Source organism: Mixophyes fleayi, chromosome 5, assembly GCF_038048845.1.
Source record: "Mixophyes fleayi isolate aMixFle1 chromosome 5, aMixFle1.hap1, whole genome shotgun sequence".
Classification (NCBI taxonomy): Eukaryota; Metazoa; Chordata; class Amphibia; order Anura; family Limnodynastidae; genus Mixophyes; species Mixophyes fleayi.
The window spans coordinates 51,353,785-51,374,152 of record NC_134406.1 but is presented as its reverse complement, the minus strand read 5'-3'; the positions used below and the strand labels follow the sequence as shown (position 1 = coordinate 51,374,152).

At 39.3% G+C, this 20,368-nt stretch overlaps 1 protein-coding gene across 1 annotated transcript in view; it reads left to right on the top strand.

Annotated features, from left to right (window-relative positions):
* Window positions 1-9,015: 9,015 nt before the first annotated feature.
* OXSR1 (oxidative stress responsive kinase 1) overlaps window positions 9,016-20,368 on the top strand; it is a 61,016-nt gene continuing 49,663 nt past the window's right edge. Inside the window, exon 1 of the mRNA XM_075212177.1 lies at window positions 9,016-9,330. Within this exon, the coding sequence (XP_075068278.1) occupies window positions 9,258-9,330 (73 nt within the window). The 5' untranslated portion in view covers window positions 9,016-9,257. The remainder of the gene's footprint in view (window positions 9,331-20,368) is intronic.

The window sequence follows — 20,368 nt, the reverse complement described above, 5'->3', positions numbered from 1 at the left end:
CATCATTTTTATACAGATATTTTTTAATATTAAATATCCTAAAGGAAATTTATAACAAGCCGTAACAATTTTTATGTGTGTATGAAGGTTGTATGGCACACCAGGCATGTACGTGATGGAACCTTAGTTAAGTTGACTGCCGCTGTTTCCGGTTAGATGTTCTTCATTCGTCCCTATTAGAACAACGGTCCTATTGTTTACTATACTACTATTACCTACCCCCATTTCCTATACACAGCTCTATGTGCAGAGCCTTCTTTGTGGGCCTGGCAGTGATGCCGCATAGTGAAACTACTGTTAAGAGAACTTTTTCTTTCCATACCTGCATCCCATACCTTGAATGGAATGGGGAAATAAGAATTGTGCTTTCCCTACCAGCCGCAACGACTAGGCATCCTGCTTGGATGACCAGGATTCCAGATAAGCACAAATTCATTATATGTTTGTGAGTGTATTCATTAATACTTTATGTTAAATAGTTGCATAAAATACTTCACAATGTTGTTGTTTATCCCTGTTTTCGGAGATAAACAGAGTGGACCTGGAGCAATACAGCGTTAAGGATTGATACCTATTTCTATCTGGTATGAACACGCACTAGTATTTTTGGTATTTCACTATTTATATGAGAAATACTACACTGGTCATTTGTCTTTCTGTTTTTGGTATTCACGTTCAGTCATAAGATCCAGTGATCACTGTTTCCATGGTGACTCGGAATATATAGATGTGCCCTGTTCATCCATATATCCGGTACGCATATAATTAAACACCTTGTTGGTAATCTATACCTAATTACTACACTATTAGGTGTCCTGTTCCTTCTCTTCCATTTTTTTTTTTTTTCATTTCTTTTTTTTTGCCGGACCTACCACCCAGCTCTTTGAAGGACAACAGTCGCCTTTTACAAGTGTTCTATGGTGTATACTTTAAGAACTGTTAATTAAGTGTAATATTGGGATGACCACCATTTCTTTATTGCTATATATGTTTATAATAGAAAAAAAAGTACTCAATTATTGTCACCTGTTAATAATACAGTCATTAATAAAAGACAAGTTCTTTCACCCCTCCCCCCATGAAATAAATTTTTCAGGATGTCATGGATGCCTACTGTACATACAATGCATTTTTACAGTTGTTCCTGATTGAAACCACATGTTCTAGCATACATATGCCACTGTCATCACTATCAATCGGCACTTACACCTGACCTGTAGCTGGTGCAAGTGAATAGCATTAGTGGCCATGCCTTGCACTACAAAGTTTGTTTTCAAATCCTCACAGCGTATATTGAGAAAGTGAAATTAGCAGAGAGTATTTCACTTTTCTGGTCTCATGATCATAAACCACAAACTCTGAGGGTCTGTTTCTGGAATAAACAACACTATAGAATACAAGGGATTAATTTAAACCACAGAGTTCTGTTTTGTTAAACCATGTGACTTGCTCTTTTCAAAGATGATATGGTGAAAAAAATGGTTCTTTAGAGTAGTAAAACAACAATTTTGGATTCAAAGAATTTTGGCGAGAACAGAGACTTTTCATATATTTCGATACAAAAATCAGGACGTTTGCTGATAGGAAAATAAATGATAAGAGAAACAATAAATAAAGTAATTTAAAGTGGCCTATAGCCTTAAAATGACAATTGTTTAACTTCAGCAGTGTCAGTCATCTCTATTAATGTTGTGAAGAGGCGTAGGTCAGACCTACCTTGCTAGGTCAGAGGCAGATAGGAGGGTGCGAGAGGGAGTGTATCTTGTGAGGAGGTCAGTGATGTATGAAGAGGAGAGTGTGGTGAGGGCTTTGAAGGTGCAGGGTTCTCCCCAGAAAATTTTGCCAGTCAGGCGACATTAAGAAGTAGGTAGGGGAGTTATTGCCCACACCTGCCAGGACTGATTAGACTGGTGGTCAGTGGTCTAACACACACTGCTGGCTGTAGTGCTTACATAGTGCCTGTTCGAATACAATGGTTTATTCAAAACAATGGTTTATTCTATTATAACAGGAATCTGTTGGGCTCCAAGAGTCGGGTGGTGAGTAACAACAGCCGGGTGGAGCACCCAGAAAATATGTGCTGGGGAGAACACTGAGGTGAAAAGCTTGAATTGAATTCAGGAGGACATATGGAGTCAGTGTAGGGATTTGCATATTGATGCAGCAAGAAAGGAAGATCAGTCTCACCAGGGTGTTTAGTACAGTAGAGTGTAGAGGGAAAAGATGAGTTTGGGGATGGCCAGATAGTAGGAGGTTGCAGTAATAAAGGTGGGAGATAAATAGAAAATGGATAAGGGTTTTGGCATTGTCCCGAGTGAGAAAAGGGTGTATACTGCCAATGTTTCTAAGGAGGAGGAGACAAGGCTGCACAAGTGACTGGATGTGGGGAGTGATGCTGAGGGCAAATTCAATGATGACAAAAAAGCATCAGGCTTGGGGAACGGGAAAGTGTGATACAGTGACGGAACTACCATTGGTGCGGTGCCTCCCCGCTTCTCTGCACCAGGGCTCACAGCTCGCTAGTTCCGCCTCTGGTGTAATGTTGTCAGTCGTGAGGGAGATTAGAAGAGGGACATAGAGCTTTATTTTGTAACTATTTTGTATAATCACTGTAAGTTTTTATCAGCATATATTTAATAAATTCTGTGACTGTTACCGATGCCAAACGCTTTGCTTCCAAATTAGACCGCGGTCTAATTTAGTTTTAGTACTGTTTCAGGCTTTCAGTAGAACTTCTCTAAATTGTGTTTTAATATCAAAGGTTAACTGAAGCCCAAGGTTTTTTTTAGAACCTTAGAAGTTGGTGGTGGTAGCTTAAGTGCATTTAAATAGTGAAGACATGCCAAGTTTTAAATGCACCTAAGGAAATATGGATCATTCCAACACTAGGGTACATCTATTAATTAAAAAGGAAAGTAACATACCTACATAATTTTGCAGAAAATAACTGAGATAATCAGTATGTCTTATATGTGTAAAGGAAGTATTAGGGTATTTCCAAAACTTGAAGCATCATGCCTAAAATAAACTAAACTACATTAAAAAAAAATTGTCTCTGGTATTTCCTTCTCCGAACGGTCAGGATGTGATCATATTAGCTCCTTTATTTTTCTGTTTCTGCAATTTTCTGGAAAGTATCATACCTACATTTTTAAAAAATATTTATTTTTTACTAGAGGTTACTGTTTTGTCATTAATGACTATGGGCCTGATTCATTAAGGATCTTAACTTGAGAAACTTCTTATTTCAGTCTCCTGGAGTTTTCTGTTTTGCACATAAGTTAAATACTGCCTGTTTTTTCATGTAGCATGTAGACTGAAATAAGACGTTTCTCAAGTTAAGATCCTTAAGGAATCAGGCCCTATATTATTAACAGGTAACATAATTACATTTTTCTTTTCTGTGCGTTCTTTTGGGACTTTATATTCATCTATATGGACAAAAATATCTGGCCATACCTGTTTATTATTGAATTGAGGTGTTTCAATCAGACCCGTTACCAGAACAAGAGCAACTCAGCCATGAAGCGGAAGACCACTTAATATCACAGAGCGGGGTCAACGACTGCTAAGGCGCATGGTGCATAAAAGTTGCCAACGCTCTGCTGATTCCATATCTTAAGAGTTCTGAACTTCCACTGGCATTAATGTAGGCCAAAAAACTGTGCGACGGGAGCTTAATGGAATGGGTTTCCATAGCCGAGCAGCTGCATGCAAGCCTCACATCACCAAGACCAATGCTAATCGTCGAATGGAGTAGTGTAAATCACACCGACACTGGACTGTGGAGAAGTGGAAACGTGTTCTGTGGAGTGATTAATCACACTTCTCGGTTTGGCAGTCAGATGGGCGAGTCTGAGACTACCTGACTGTATTATGCCAACTGTGAAGTTTGGTGGAGGAGGGATAATGGTATGGGGCTGTTTTTCAGGGTTTGGGCTAGGCCCCTTATCTCCAGTGAAGGGCAATAATAATGCTTTAGCATACCAAGTCATTTTGGACAAAGCTATGCTTCCAACTTTGTGGCAACAGTTTGGTGAATGCCCTTTTCTATTCCAACTGTCAAAGTCATATAATTGGATGAAAAAAAGTATATTGGTTAATATTGTTTTATAGTGCGATTGCACTCAGTATGCCACGCTACACGGGGCATGGCGCTATCACGCGGTAAAATACGCACGCACATACTCGCACTACAACATTTAGTTATTTATATATTTCAGATTTATTAAGGTTCCAATCCACATTCATTTATTAGTAAAATGTATTAGATTGTATATTTATTCATATATAATACTGTAGTAAAGGTTTTTATGGTTCAGGTGTTTTAAAAGATAAAGAGTTTGGTCTCATATTACAGCTTATTTCACCAGCATTAACCCGGTGTGGACGGAATAGCGATCGCATCTAGCGATTGCAAGATACAAGCAATTTGAGATTAATGCTAAATAAAAATACTTTTGTGTGGGTCAGTTTGAACTGGTCATTCAGAGTCAAATCATGGGAACAATAGGGTGGGGGATGTTCCCCTCACCCTCTGTAAGGATCAAATAAACTGACTTATAACTTGCAAGGAACTGGAATGCCATTAAGCCAGGACCAATGAAGACCTTACTAAGTTTTATCTGGACAAGTATATACAAGCATGCTGGTTTTTGGTCTCTCTCTCTCTCTTTGAAGCTGGAAATGTGACCGCATGGCTGCATTCATTGAACCTGAGTGAAACCTATAAGGAAGATGTAATGTATTCAGTGTTTTTATACTTTCCTGCTTTAATTTAACATCTTTAATAGCTATCATGTATCGGCTATATTGTACATATTTATTGAACTGCTAAACAAATTGCTTTTGCTAAATAAATTGCTTGCGCTTCGGCAACACAATACAATCGCTTGGGCAATGCTTATTTGAAAAAGATAGAATTACTTTAATACAACACAACTGTGCCCCAGTGCACAAAGCAAGGAATGCAAAGACATGGTTTCATGAGTTTGGTGTGGAAGAACTTGACTGGCCCACATCTCAACCCCATCGAACACCTTTGGGATGAACTGGAACGGAGATTGCGAGCCAGGCCTTCATGTCCAGCATCAGTGCCTGACTTTATAAATGCTCTACAGAATGAATGGGCACAAATTCCCACAGAAACACTCCAACATCTTGTGGAAAACCTTCCAAGAAGAGTGGAATCTGTCATCGCTGCACAAAGAGAACCAACTCCATATTAAAGTATATGTATTTGAATACAATGTCATTATAGTTCCTGTTGGTGTAATGGTCAAGCTTCTGAAAACTTTTGTCCATATAGTGTATGTATTGGATTTATACTGCAGTGTATTGTACGTTTTAGTAGAGCGTACCTAGACCCATATTCATCAACAGACTTATCTTTACATCCACTGCTTGTTGAATACGGATGTGCATATGCCAGATTTATGTGCATATATAAAGAAACGCACAATACATTCTTTTTGCGTGCATTAATGAATCAGGCCCACAATGAATAATGTTTCCTAACAGATGTCAGTACTGGGGGGCTCACTTTTCAGGGACAAGTAGCGCAAGGCAATTGGTCACAGTCCGAGAGAAGTAGTCACGTAAATGCCTTATAAATAAGAGCAGTATGGAAGCAGTTCTATTCTTCACTTGTATCTTTATCTAAGAGGGAAGTATCTAAGAATATTCTCAGACAGCAGTGGTATCCTTCATAAATAAGCAATGGGGCTCCAGAAGCCAGACCTAGATGGTGGAACTAGCAAAGATCATGTCCTGGGCGAAGAGAACTCTGAAGTTACTCTCAGCGTTACATGTAGTAAGAAAACAGAATTTGTTAGTAGATTACTTTAAACAAAACCTGATTAATCCAAGAGGTTCAGGATGTGTTCCAGCTATTGATAACAATGTTCAGCCTTCCAGTGAACATCATGGTGACAAGAATTGCGAAAGTTCCCAGGTTTTTCGCTCGCCACATGGATCTAGAATCAGAGGGAACAGGTGCTCTGATGGTTTCACTGGCATTTCCTCTTATCACTTGCATGCTAAGAAAGATCCAGCTTGAAAGAGCAGAAGTAATGGCAATTCTTCTATTCATGGAACATCCTTGCCTCTTCAGTCATATTTACTGCACCAAGGCCCAATTCTTCATCTAAATCCAGGGAGGCTGTCTTTGAGGATGTGGAGAATGAGTAGGAGTTGCTCAGGAGAAAGGGAGTATCAGAACAGGTAATCAATACCCTGTTACAGGCAAGTAATTCTTCCGATACTAATTCCAGGATTTAGAAAAACCTAATTGCATTATGTAGCTCTAGGTTAAATTCCACAGCTCCTTGACTTCCTCCAGGATGGTTTTGTTAAAGGTCTTGCTACATCCACACTTAAAGTGTCTTACATTGAGTGTATTCTTACATTGAGTGTATGTGAATTACCAAGTTAGCCTCACAAGATTTGCTTGTTCAATTCTTCAAGCAGCAAAGATGATTCTTCCCTCCATCAGGACCTTCTTGGCCTCATGGGATCTTGAATTAGTGCTAAATGTATTGATGTCTGACTATTAAAGAGCCACAGCAAAATGTTTTGTTGAAATGGATGACACTGAAAGGGGTTTTCCTGATAGCATTTCCTTCTGTTTGCAGAGTTGTTGAGTTGGCTTTATAGTACAAAGAGCCTTTTCTTAATGTGTATATAGATAAGGTAGTGCTTACAGCTAATCCAGAATCTCAAGCTAAGGTCGTGTCTATGTTCCACATTAATCTTGTTTGAAAATGAAGGGAAACTGTACTCACTAGATTTGGTAAGAACAATCTCCATCTACCTGTCTAGGACCGAAACACTCAGAACAATAACAGTTCTTTGTGCTTACAGCTGGACCTAGAGGAGGTTATGCTTCTCCTTAATAGACCATCACCAAATGCGGCAGACTTATAACACTTAATGGCATTTATGGAGATTTTTGTAAAAAAGGCTATTGCTCATCATTACATAAGAATTGACTATAAAAGGCTGGAGTTCCCTATCTTCTCAGTCTCAGTCCACCAGAGCCATAACCGCACAAATACAGTTCCGATAGATAGTCATGGCCAAATGTTTTTAGAATGACAAGTATTGGTTTTCACAAAGTTTGCAGCTTCAATGGTTTTAGACCTTTTTGTCAGATGTTGCTATGGTATATTGAAATAAAAATTGCAAGCAGGTCAGAGGCTTTTATTGAAAATTACATAGAGTTTATGCAGAGTCAGTATTTGCAGTGTTGACCCTTCTTTTTGAAGACCTCTGCAAATTGTGAGTGAGCCCACTCCCTTGGCTTAAAAGCAACCCACACATGAAAGGTTCTATACTGTTGGCATGACACAGGACTGATGGTAGCGATCACCTTTCCTTCTCCGGACAAGCTCTTTTCCACATGCCCCCAATCTGAAACGGGATTCATCAAAGAAAATGACTTCACCCCAGTTCTCAATCAGTCCAATCCCTGTACCTTTTGCAGACTATCAGTCTATCTCTGGTGTTTTTTCTGGAGAGAAGTGGCTTCTTTGTTGGCCTTTTTGACACCAGGCCATCCTCCAAAAGTCTTTGCATCGCTGTGCGTGCAGATGCACTCACACTTGCCTGCTGCCATTCATGAGCAAGATCTGTACTGGTGGTGCCCGGATCCCGCAGCTGAATCAACTTTACGAAACGGTCCTGGCGCTTGCTGGACGTTCTTGGGCGCCCTGAAACCTTCACAACTTTTGAACTTCTCTCCTTGAAGTTCTTGATGATCTGATAAATGGTTGATTTAGGTGCAATCTTACTATCAGCAATATACTTGCCTGTGAAGCACTTTTCGTGCAAAGCAATGATGACTGCACGTGTTACCTTGCAGATAACCATGGTTAACAAAGGTAGAAAAATGATTTTAAGCACCACCCTCCTTTTAAAGCTTCCAGTCTGTTATTCTAACTCAGTCAGCATGACAGTGATCTCCAGCCTTGTCCTTGTCAACAACCTCACCTGTGTTAACGAGAGAATCACTGACCTGATGTCAGCTGGTCCTTATGTGGCGGGGCTGAAATGCAGTGGAAATGTTCTTTTTGGGATAAAGTTCATTGTCATGGCAAAGAGGGACTTTGAAATTAATTGCATTTCATCTGATCAATCTTCACAACATTCTGGAGCAAATTGCCATCATAAAAACTGAGGCAGCAGACTTTGTGAAAAATAATACTTGTGTCATTCTCAAAACTTTTTGCCATGACTGTAGATAGTGCCAGCATAGTCTGCAGCATTTTACAATTGGGACCACACAAAGTAATATGTCTGGAATCTGGATAGTAACAGACCATGGGGTAAATGTATCAAGCTGAGAGTTTTTTTGAAAAACCAATCAGATTCTAACTATCATTTATTTAGCAAATTCTACAATGACTGCTAGTATCTGATTGGTTGCTATAGGCAACATCTCCACTTTTCAAACCCGCCAAAAAACTCTCAGCTTGATACATTTACACCTATGTGTGTATATATATATATATATATTATAATATCTCTAAACTATCTGCACAGTACCATGGAAATGTCCCCATTTTTTTTTTATATTGACTGTACCATTTTGCATATAAGATACAACTTTCATTTCGCTGTTTTGGCTGTGTTGTTTTTTTTTTTAAAGAGGGATATTTAAACGAGAAAACCAGACATTTTGCCCCTATTCAGCGACCATGGCATGATATAAGTTGTAGTATAATAAGATCTGAACTGCTTAGCAGCAAAGTGTCCCTAGAAATTATACGCAAAATACGCAACAAAGGGATTAAAACCTATTAATATACCATGGTGCCTTCTGGTGGCAAACAGACCGTTGTGTGACGGATAAGTGTAAATTATCGGACTGGGCGAAGCAGGGAAATTAGGGACCTTCAGGCAATTGTTTTGTGTTTCCTCTCAGCAAACGCAGAATTCCTAATTTGCTGTGTGGTGAGGTCAGAGCTGCCACACTCAAGATGGCGGCGGCGAGCGGACGCCGTCGCGCTGTGACGTCACGCGGCCCTTGGCACGGCAGGCCGGGCAGGGGAAAGGCAAAGTTTGGCAATGTGAGTGCTGTAGAAGAAGTGAGAGTGAGACACTGGGGAGGGGGAGAACACACATCGACCTCCGGGAACTGCCCTCATCATCTGGCTGTGGAGCCTACCCCACACGTGGATTATATCCCCCCCAGCCACAGACACTAATAGCTGCTGAGTCCGACAGTCATCATATACCCCTCTACGGAGGCAAGAGTCATGACAGAGCCGGACCTCAGCTCCTTGCCATGGTCCATCAACAGAGATGACTATGAGCTGAAGGAGGTGATCGGTGAGTACTGGATGTGGATACATTAGTATGTAGGCTGATAAGGCAGAGCTATATCAGTCCCGCATGGCCTGCTCATCGCTGGCTCTCAACAAATGGATACAGTTACTACTACATTACTATGTTTTATATAGGATAACAAGCCCTTCGTAATCTAGGAACCGCTCCACCTTTCACATGGTGTTATAAGAGCTCTACTGTGTGACAGATGACCTGGCACCGGCAGGTTGTGTGTGTGTGTGCTTGGAGTTGTCAGACAGTGCAGTTGTGGCAGATTGTTGGCCTGTGTGTGAGCAGCAACACTGTGGGGTGTGACAGTCAGTGTGTGCTACAGATCTGTAATAAGGGGTTTGCTTCGATGTGTGTATTTATTATATACAACACAGATTCAATGTGATCTAACAACCTGGACCTGTTAAGAGCTGGGCCAAGGAGTGGCAAAGGTGTGAGTTTGGCACATGATGAATGTGCTCACAGTTGCTTATGGTACAAGTTGTATTTGCTATTACATGGTATGTTTCTTGTTTTTGTGTTGACAGAGGGATTTTATTCGTTGGCATTGATTTTATTCATGTATTTATTTTGCCAGTTTAAATATGAAATTGAAGAAGGGTGCTAGAAGATGTGGGTGTGCTAGCTCATGTAATTAGGATAGCACACATTGTGTGTGAGAGAACTGTCATGGTATAGACAAGTTGTATGAAAACAGAATGATGTGACTTGATAGGTGCTATTGAAAGTATAATATATGGTACAATGAGACCTTACACATTGTTTGTGTTGAAGGGTTGAGATTTTAAATAAGGAAACTAGACACTGTTGATAGAATTTTGTGGTGGGACACATTACATTTCTTTTGTGTGTAAATGGTAAATATATAGACATCGGAGTTTGCAGAGGTGCCTTATGTCTGTGGCATGTTAGTGGTAAAATAAACTGTTTGATATGACATTTAGAGGTGGCAAATTTGTATGTGATAAGGATTGCAGTGCCTGTGCTTGAGGTCTGTGTTTCTGTAGTCGAAAAAAGATAAAGTCCTGGTTATATTGTGTATGTGAAGTTTTATGTATGGGACATGTCTAGTTTTGCTTCCTGGTAGGCTGTTTTCAAACACAGCAAATAAAATGCAAGATGACATTAGTACTCCTGCTCGACACCACTTTTTTTGTTGTCATACTACTACTGTTTTCTGGCCAGAGTTGTTGTTGTTTTTTTCTGATAAGCTGTTATTTATATTGTTTTAAGACTATTATCTTGTAAAGACAAACTCTCTGTAAAACAAATCTTTAAGTACTGTCTAAATTGTGTTTTATGATTCTAAGCATTAACCATTTCTCCTTATTCTCTTTTGTTGGCCTCTCCTTTGCATTCCCAGTTTTTATGCAGTTATTTCACATATTTTCTATTCCATTTGTTCTTTATTCCAGCTCCATTTTCTATTCCAGCCTCTCACTTTGACTTTGCTTCTCTCCCTTCCACACCCCCTCTCTATTCCTTCATATCGGTGTGATCTAAGTTTCGTGGCCTGACACTTGCTCATTTACAAACATTCTCTATTACATTATTAAATGATTATATTTGTTTGAAGAAAGCCTCACCCTATCTATTATTGTACAATTAATATTGTTGTCCTTGGGAACATGGGATAGTATTGGTTATGGTTATTCATTTAAACATTACATATAATTGAACCTGAAGTGATGACTATTTTATATCTTATTTGTCATTAAGCTGCTTGTTCAGTTGGGAGGAGGTTAATTATTTCTCCAGATTTCATTAATAACTTTCTCTTCCTGCCCTCTGTGGTAAGTCTCCTTACACAGCTATTATCATTCTCTACCTACTACAATTTTTTTTTCCATTCAATTCTCAAATAATCCCCCTCCCTTCCCTAAACCTTCCCTGGCTTGTTACAACTATTAACTTGAACCTTGGTCAATGGTTCCTCAGCATTTTGGTGGGAAAGGTCTGATAATCCCCTTTCTAATGTCATAACATACATCGATGTTAAAATACAACACTTACTTGACCAATCATATATATAATCTCTCAACTATCTCATTCTGTGTTCGCATCTATAACAGCAGTGGACAAAATAATGTAGAATTCAGGATCAGGATTTTTTTTTTTAGTTTCTAGGCTCCTGGCATTTGTGCAGTCCTGGTATATAATGTAATACAAGCACACTGATTTAGCACAAAATATACGCACTGGCAAGTATTCACACAGATTATATTTGTGGAGCTGGGTATTTTAACTGCACAGCATATCTTCTGCCATTACCTTTCTTTGCCATTGGAAGACAGATGAGTTTGAGTCAGGGAGTGGAGAGTTGCTGGTCATTTCTCCTCATGGCTTGTACAATGTTTCTCTATTGGCTGCACTATAAAACAAATATTGTTGTCTGCGCTATGTTGTTGTGTGCTTGTAACCGAGTTATTAATGGTAATTGGTAGTTTGATTATATTCAACATCACAGGAATGATACAAAATACATAAATTATTCATTGACTCAGATAAATGAACTGGCTTTTTATTTATTAACCTGTGACTTTGGGATTAAATTGATAGCTTAAATGAGTTCTATTTTTTTGTGTGACTTGCATAATATAATAACAAGTAAATATTAACATTAAGCATGTAGAAACGTGTTCAATCTTGTCTTTCGTTTTTAGCCACAGAGGTAGCGTATCTGTCATATTTTTTGATCTGGTATTAAATGCATTCAAGGAAACTTGCTGTGCACAGCACATTACTAGATAGCCTACAGAGGGAAAGTCTACTCTCTAGTAATTGTATGTTGGACATGACTCAAACCAGAATATTAAATATTTATTTATTATAGTTTATTTGTACAGTCCACATCAGTCCATGACCCATTGGAGCTTACAGTCTAAAGTCCCTACTACACAAACACACACATACTCATTAGGGTACATTTTTGTCCGCAGATAATTAACCTACTAGAATGTTTATGGACTGTGGGAGTAAACCAGAACACCTGGAGGAAACCCATGGAAGTGCGGGGAGTACATATACATTATGTTGGTACTTTTGGTGTATGTGACATTATCCTTCCTAGAGAATATCCATCAGATGACTGTGGTGGAAAATCCTCTCTGTCTCAGTCCATAATGGCGATTTGTGTGTAGGAGTACAGCTCTCGCTGCAGTAATAGTGCAGACTTAGGAGATACTGTACCTGTGACCTCTACACGGGAAGAAGTTCTGATTCCCCAACTCATGCTGGTATAATATTGTAACAGAGGCCCCATTCTGGTGCATTATGGTGAATTAGCCACAGACTTGTATAACATGGTCATGATTTTGGCTGTGCACTATATAGTTGCTTACATGTAATGCGGTCATTGAGTATAATCTGCTATGTTAGTGCCAGACAAATCCCAGGTGGCCAATACTGCTGGTGACTAAATATTGGATTCATTTCTATTGATGTCAATGGATATATTTTTTTCCTCTGGCTCCTTTAAAACATCCTGTTAGCTCCTAGATTTGACTGACTTGCTCCTGAATACTACATTGTTTTGTTCGCTCCTGTACTGTTATTCAATCAGTGGATTTGTCTAACCTATATACTCTCTTCCAAAATACTTTTTACATGTAGCCCGTACATTATATGTTATAAAATAGCTGGCTTCTAATATTTAGCTCAGACTCCTCTAACTTTTAGTGATATTTGTCCAAGCCTGGTACAGATTAAAGGTAATCACTGAGAAGGGCTTTGTTTATTGGAATTTACCTTGCCTTTGGGGATTGAAGGCCCTAAACCCGAAAATCACACTGTCATAGCGCAAGCAGTTTGAAACAAGCCGGAATCCATGCGAGTCTAAAAATACGCCATCATTATCATTAATATATGGAAGGATTTACTTTAAATAACCTCTTACCCTAAACTTCTTATTTTTCATTGTGTTAAAATACTATTAATGTATGTTTTTTTTTTTGTCAGCTTCCAGAACTCCGTACGGTTGCCATTAATTTTCCCCTCCTACCTGTAACTCCTTGGGTGTTATTTCAAAGCGATCTTGTCAATTTTATATAGTTGTGATAATCCTCCCACAAAACAGTATATTGAGGTGTGTCTTTTGATGTATGTGATATTATTGGAGTCCAGAAAATATGACCGTGAAACATGTAGTGCTCACAGTAGGCCCAGAGGGTTAGCATACAACTGTGTCTAGCATATACATCCCCCTCTGATAGAGCAAAATTAAGCATAATATTTAAGGTTATAATCCCTTTAATACACAATTTTATGTTTTTCACTTTTGTCAGTGCCTGACATTTTCACTGAGCAACATTAGATATATTGCGGTTTCTGGTGATATCTGAAATTACTTAGGTGATGATATAAAAGACAATCGTTATATATGCAATAAATGGGAAGACTGGTAATTTTTTGCAGCAAATGTGGTAACCTTTCCTAGCAATTATATGCTCAGGACACCTGTAGGGTGTTTAAAGAAATGTTAGAAACTATAGTAATGGCAGCAAACTAATTTTTAGCAGATTATCTATATGTTGTGGTATCAAGGCTTCTCTTCCTTTTTCTGAGGAGGTTATATAACCAGGAGTGACTGTCTGATGCAGATTTAGTGAAGCTATGTCTGTCCAGCTGTTGTGGAACTATCAGTCCCAGCATGCTTCGTTAGTCTTTGGCTGTTGGGTCTTGCTGGGAATCACTGTTAGCCTACCTATGATGTAAGGTGAAGAATAGAGAAGACTCACTTTCTTTGAAGTTTACAGTTTGCACCCTATGAAAACCATTTCCAAAATATGACACATCCTGCTTTTTCTACTTCTCATTATTGCAGCTTGGATTGTTTGTTTTGCACACAATGTTATTGTTTTGTTGTAGTTTCACAGTGTGGATTTGTGTGTACAGAGTGAGCCAGTGTGTCACTGTTTGTAAATGCATTTCCCACACACACTCCCTCAGTGTGCATTCTTCATAGACCTTGCTTTTGGTTACTTAAAGAGGAAGTGCATGGAAAATAAAGTTTAAGCACTTAGTGTCCAGGTTCCAGCGCTGGTCCCTGGTGCATCAGAGATAGATGTTCTCTCACAGCAAGGAGCATTAAACCTTAGTTCCACAGGCAGAAAAGCTCCCTTTTTATGTCAATGCCTGAAACTGATGAGGGCTGTAAATCAGCATTATCTATGTCAGATTTCTCATTAAAGCTCTTTCAAGTCTCATCAAATGCATACGGTGGGCAAATATTGACATCAATTTTACAACCCCTGCATAACAGCCATTTTTTTGCTGATCATGTAAATATCTCTTCACTTGAATAGCTTGTCATTGTGGCTGTCAGGAAGTTGCAGTACAGAGTATGTCATACAATATAAATCATTAAGACATAATTGAATTTTTTTTTGCTGGCGCCTAACTTTTGGGAGTCCTTTCTATTGATCTCTGTGGGTACAGATTTTCCCTGGTTCCTAAAAAGTTCATGCTGAGTCCTAGACTTATTGGCTCCTAAACTGTACGTTATTTTGCCCTGCAGTACTGTAACCCATAGCAACCCATCAGCAAGCTGTAATACACAACTCCCAGTGATGTCTTTGTTTTTGAATCTGATTATTTGGAGGGGTTACTGATACAAGAGTAGCGCCAGAGACCTATGTTGTGCAATTACTCTGTTCTGCTCCCCTATTTGTCATGGGAGGGGGCAATACTAGATGTTTTGAGAAATTGAAATAGGACTTTCCCAAACAATCAGATGAGTTTTAGCCATAGATGCTGCCTTCTGTACCTCAATCTGTAATTTCCATAACACACTGCATGAAACCACTAAGATACTTACAGAAGGTCTGTCTCACTTGGTCAGATTCAATAAAATACACTCAGACAGATGCCCCGAATATCATATAGGAGAGTCCCTCCTTCCCCCCCATCTAATCTGGACTTTCATTTTTGCTGGTGGCATTTGGAAAACGGTTAGTTGGTTTTATTTGTGGATTGCTGGGACTGCCCATACTGCTTGATCCTTTGCCTCTTACACCAGGGTGTATATTTACTAAACTGAGGGATTGAAACAGGGGAGATGTTGCCTATAACAGCAAATCAGTACATGCTACAATATGACAGCTAGAATCAAAGTAAATGATAACTAGAATCTGGTTGCTATAGGCAACATCTCCACTGTTTCAAACCCGCAGTTTAGTAAATATACCCCTAAGACTTGTTGATGAGACAGTACTCACAAGGGCTGAGAGCCAACGACTTCGGTTTCTGTATTTAAGTAATAATTTGCTACTTTGGAAGGAGTCTTATCCAGCCTTGCACATATTAGTAGCGTTGTGCCACTGTATATATTAATTTATTATAATACAACATGAAGTGTCCTTTAACCACCTTCTTGTTTAATTTTGGTGGTTCTTCATCCATTAAACAGTATTTAACATTACATAAGGTTCATTGGACGTCCTACCCCTTTGGTTGCACTTTTTCACATTTAGTAATAACATTGCTGACTGACTTTTACTATGTTGATTAATGTTTGAGCTTCTTGCACTGTAATTTGGTTCTCTTCCTATTTTGTCATTTGCACTTACCTTCTGTTATTTTGCATTGTGAAGCTATTTTTGTTGCGCTTATGACAGTAATTTCACATCTGAATGCCATTTTTTTTTTTTCAACAGACTTTATGTATTATGAAGTATTGTTTAGCTTCTAAAGCTGAAGGCGAGACCGATGTCTGGTTTCTGCAGCCGCCTTCCCTTTTAGGTGCCATTTCATATTTTCCCATAGGGAAGAAATACCTATTGGATGCTTATCCATTATCCATAAAGTCCATGGGCAACTCTGGGATTTCCAGATTACTCTTTCTGATGCATTGGTGCTATATAATTTGATTTAAAGAAGTATTTTAAATGCCATGATGCTATAATCACAGTATTAGAAGTGGTGAATTCATGTTGGGGAATGCAATGTACTTGGTCTACCTAGAGACTTTGTATAGGGGTACCCATGTCATTTAGGGTGGGAGACCTTGATCCTCCTTTTGCAAATCTCTGCTGTACTACTTACTAAGCTATATATTTTGTTACTATCCTTTTGTTATGTACCACTTATTCAGCAGTGATATAATTTTGTGTAATATGCCAGTACCCCTATTACTACATTGATTAACTCGAATATATATTGTATGCCCCTGCATAGAGTGGCTGATTTTACATGTTGGTGATGCTCACCTGGTATCTGTCAGCCCCCTCATAATTGCATCATAAAGTCCTTGAAATGACCAAATTCTTTAAGACATTTATATTTAATGGCTGCTTCCTATAAACAGCTTGATTATTTTTTTTTTTTTTGTCCCCCTATCCCCCTTTAAGCGGATGGAAAATCTAGAAAAAAAACACTGATGCCTACTGTCGCTGCACAGAAGGGTTTTTTCTGGTACAGGGGGTGGGTGCAACACACCTTTCAATGGTCCTTGTTCTCTCCTTTCTGAGTCCCCTGGCACATTTCCAGCACGGCTCCCATGACAGAGATCGCAGCAGAATATCAATAAGGCTCAGAATTCAGGCCCCTTTGGAAGCAGAGAATCTCAGGAATTTCCTCAATGTGGGGCGGGGCTTCCTCTCTATGAATTCATGCATTTCAGTGGAGCACAGTGGCTGAGTTTGACTTCATCTTAAGAATTCAGAGTTGACAAGACCCCTGACTTAACCATTTAGATGCCATGGCTTGCAGCCAACCCTCCACATCTTTGAAAAAAAATTGGACAAAAAAGTAAACCGGCTATTGATGCTTTATCGATCTTTATGTCTTAAAAGTAATTTAAAGGGCACTAACCTCAAAATTATTTTTTTTTTATTAGCATTATGTGCAGAAAAGTACATTTGGAAATCCATTTTTTTTTTTTTACATTTGTGTTCTGTCTATGGATGAAGACGTGTCTGTGGGAGATAGTGAGAGTGTATACACAGAGCAGACAGCCATGAATGGTTCTCAGTGGTTCCTCCTTCTGCTTCCTTATTCCATATCTCCCATCCTCCTCTCCTCCGAAACAAAGGTCTGATAAGAACATAAGATCATTGTATCTGCAGCAAGGAAGAGGAGAGGTGCATATGGAGTTGGGGAGCAGGAATTATTAGCACACACGTATAAATGTCTTATCTTTATAAGATAAAAAGAACAGAGGGTGCGGTGCTTTAAATAGGTTGATTCATTGCTGTTTGTAGTAGGCTCTGTCACAGAACATGTAGCCTTTCTATGCACATTTTTATACAAGGATATTTCTTTATTATACTGTTAGATTTATCTTATGGAGCAGCTTAAATCTCTTCTAAGATCAAGTGCAGTACTGTCCTAGAGGAGTAAAGCTGGGTACACACTACAGAAAAATCCTCCTGATGTGATATCTTTAACCAATGACTGAAAGCCCCAATCAGATTCATGTGTACACACTTACATGATTTACCTCCAGGTCTGTGATCATCTGTCATAACCATCGGCTGAAAAGATCGTGTCTCTGTAAACTCTATGGCGATCTGCCTACACTGCTGGTCTACACTGCAGTGTATACAGTGCATACACACTGCAGAATTTGCCCGACGATGTTCCATCGTTTATAGATATTTGTAGTCCGGTTATAAAATCAAATGAAACGATACCATGTGCCTTGGTACGGGAATACATGACCGTGGGAGCGTACACACACACTTGTTTGTCCTGGCCTTTTGGCTGGGTAGATACATTGTTACCAATCTGTCCGAAAGGCTGGGGCCATATTCTTGGTCACTTATTTATCGTTTTACTTTTCTCACCAATTGTCACTTCCACTTATTTTTTTGTTTGCTTTTTTTCCCACTTGGATTGGAGGGGTGCAGTTGACCCTTATGGGCTCCACTCTCAGAGATCTAGGGGAGGTGGTGTGTTCCCTGCGGCTCCCACCTGCCTGAAACCTCTGAGGATCCCCCTTCAGGGAAGGAGAGCGAAAGATTTAGTCTCTGGGTGAAGCCTCGGTGGATCTCGGGGGAATGGGACCCTCCTAGCCTTGCGGTGAAGGAGGTTCTGAAGACCCTTGTTCCCTGTAAAGCCTTATGTTCCAAGGTGGTCGGGGATAGAGGGGCCCTTTCTCTTTTTAGGAGAGCCCGAAGTACTGCAACCCAGAGTAACTTTTTATGTGTTTGAGCTCTACAATTTAATCATCTGATACATGTTTTTTACTGTGTTTTTAAACAAATAGAGAGGAAGGCTTTGCACCATGGAAGGGCCTCTGTCTGCATTTGATTCTAGATGCTGATTAGTCCCATGCAGATCAGGTAATTGGGAAAGTAAAGCTGCAGGCAGACCATACGTCTGACACTGTTGAGAGGAGCCTAATAGGATGGCTGATGACTAGAAGCATACCGGACTTGGATCTTATGAACTTTAAATCTGATTATAGTGTGCTATACACACAAACTCTGTCTTTATTTGAAACCGGTTCTCTGCAGTTACAGCTCCCAAGCTCAGCATTCTAACGCTCTGTGTTCCTGCAGCCAGAACTGGGCTATAGTGAAACACTACTGGGCCTGCTGTAACATCACATGGTTTCATAATGCAGTACCTCACCAGGAAGCAGCGGGCTGCCATTCACATCACTGCCAGGTGTGGAGGTGGCAGAAGGGAACATGCTCCAGTCACCAGGGCATGGTAGCCCCTAGAAGGTTAATATATACAGGATATCTGGTAGTTATTGTCACTACAAAGTACAGATATGAAATTTTATTATGTAGAGTGTTTGGGATTTAGATCTTTTTCTCTGTATGTTGGAGCACAATGCTTAAAATAGACTAAAATACATTTAAAAAATGACCACTGTCTTTCCACACACACTGGCATTCCCTTCAACATTTCTGGGCAGATCTTGTTCTAGTAACTGTAAGAAGAAAGGGGTTTAAGTCTGTGGAAATGACATTTGCAAACAGCAGCAATAATTAACTTCTTTTTCTTTCTAATAGTAGTTTCAGGTTAACAGGTTTCTGGATATGAGAATCCATACATGCAGGTACACAATATATGGATGTGAAGTTAGCAATGAGATCCTCAATTCTCTGCATATTTGAGTTTATTGACATAGTAAGAAGGGCTCATACTTGCTTGGCCATTGATTACTATGTAACGGCTTACAAGGTGGCCCTTATATCATGGGAGTGGTAAAATATGGCTTGGCTTTACAATGCAATAATATTCAAATGTATCTAGAAATACCATTGGGGAATTATAAGTTATTAAGTAGTGCATCAATATATTGTTTTGTTACTAAGCTGTTTTTGACATTTGCAATGTAAATTTGTCATGTGTTCAGCAGTGCAGTAGAGGTTACTGTGGGTAGGGTCATAAACTGGATAAAATATAGTTTGAGAATGGTGGCGTTACCCTTTATCGTATGCACACAAACACTGAATATTTCTGTCTTTGTGGAATTGCCTAAGTTTAACCCGATTCCAGAAATGACTCACTAGGGGACCAGCATTCACGTGATTTAACCTGCCCCCCTCCCCTCACTTGGTGCTGCTTACTTGCGCCTGCGCAGTTCTAGTGTTTGCGATGTCACATAATGAGCACACTGCAGTCATGCAATCTTTATAGATTAATGATTGTTGAGATGATGTCATTCTAGCAGCTTGACTATATACAAAAATCTGTTTGGACAATGTAAACATTTCATATACTTCAAAAAGGTAAGGTGTGGACCCCTGAACAATGGTATCTTGTCCTCCACTAATTTAAGGGTTTTTCAAATGGGAAGGCTCACCTGTTGAAGCAATGAAATTATCATAGAACTAGGCTTATTCCGCTAAATTTTAGAATACCTTTTATTCACTGTTGATGTGAAGCATGTAGGGTATTGCTAGGTCTAAACAATATTGAGTTTAATCCTTCTGTGCTGGATAGAAATGACCGTCAATCTATTTGTTTTCATACATAGTTAAACCATGATTTATTTTGTATTTTATAATATTGTAATTTTTACTGGAAGGCTGTTTGTTCGGAAACCTGTAGTTTACCAGCAGTGTAGAGGATT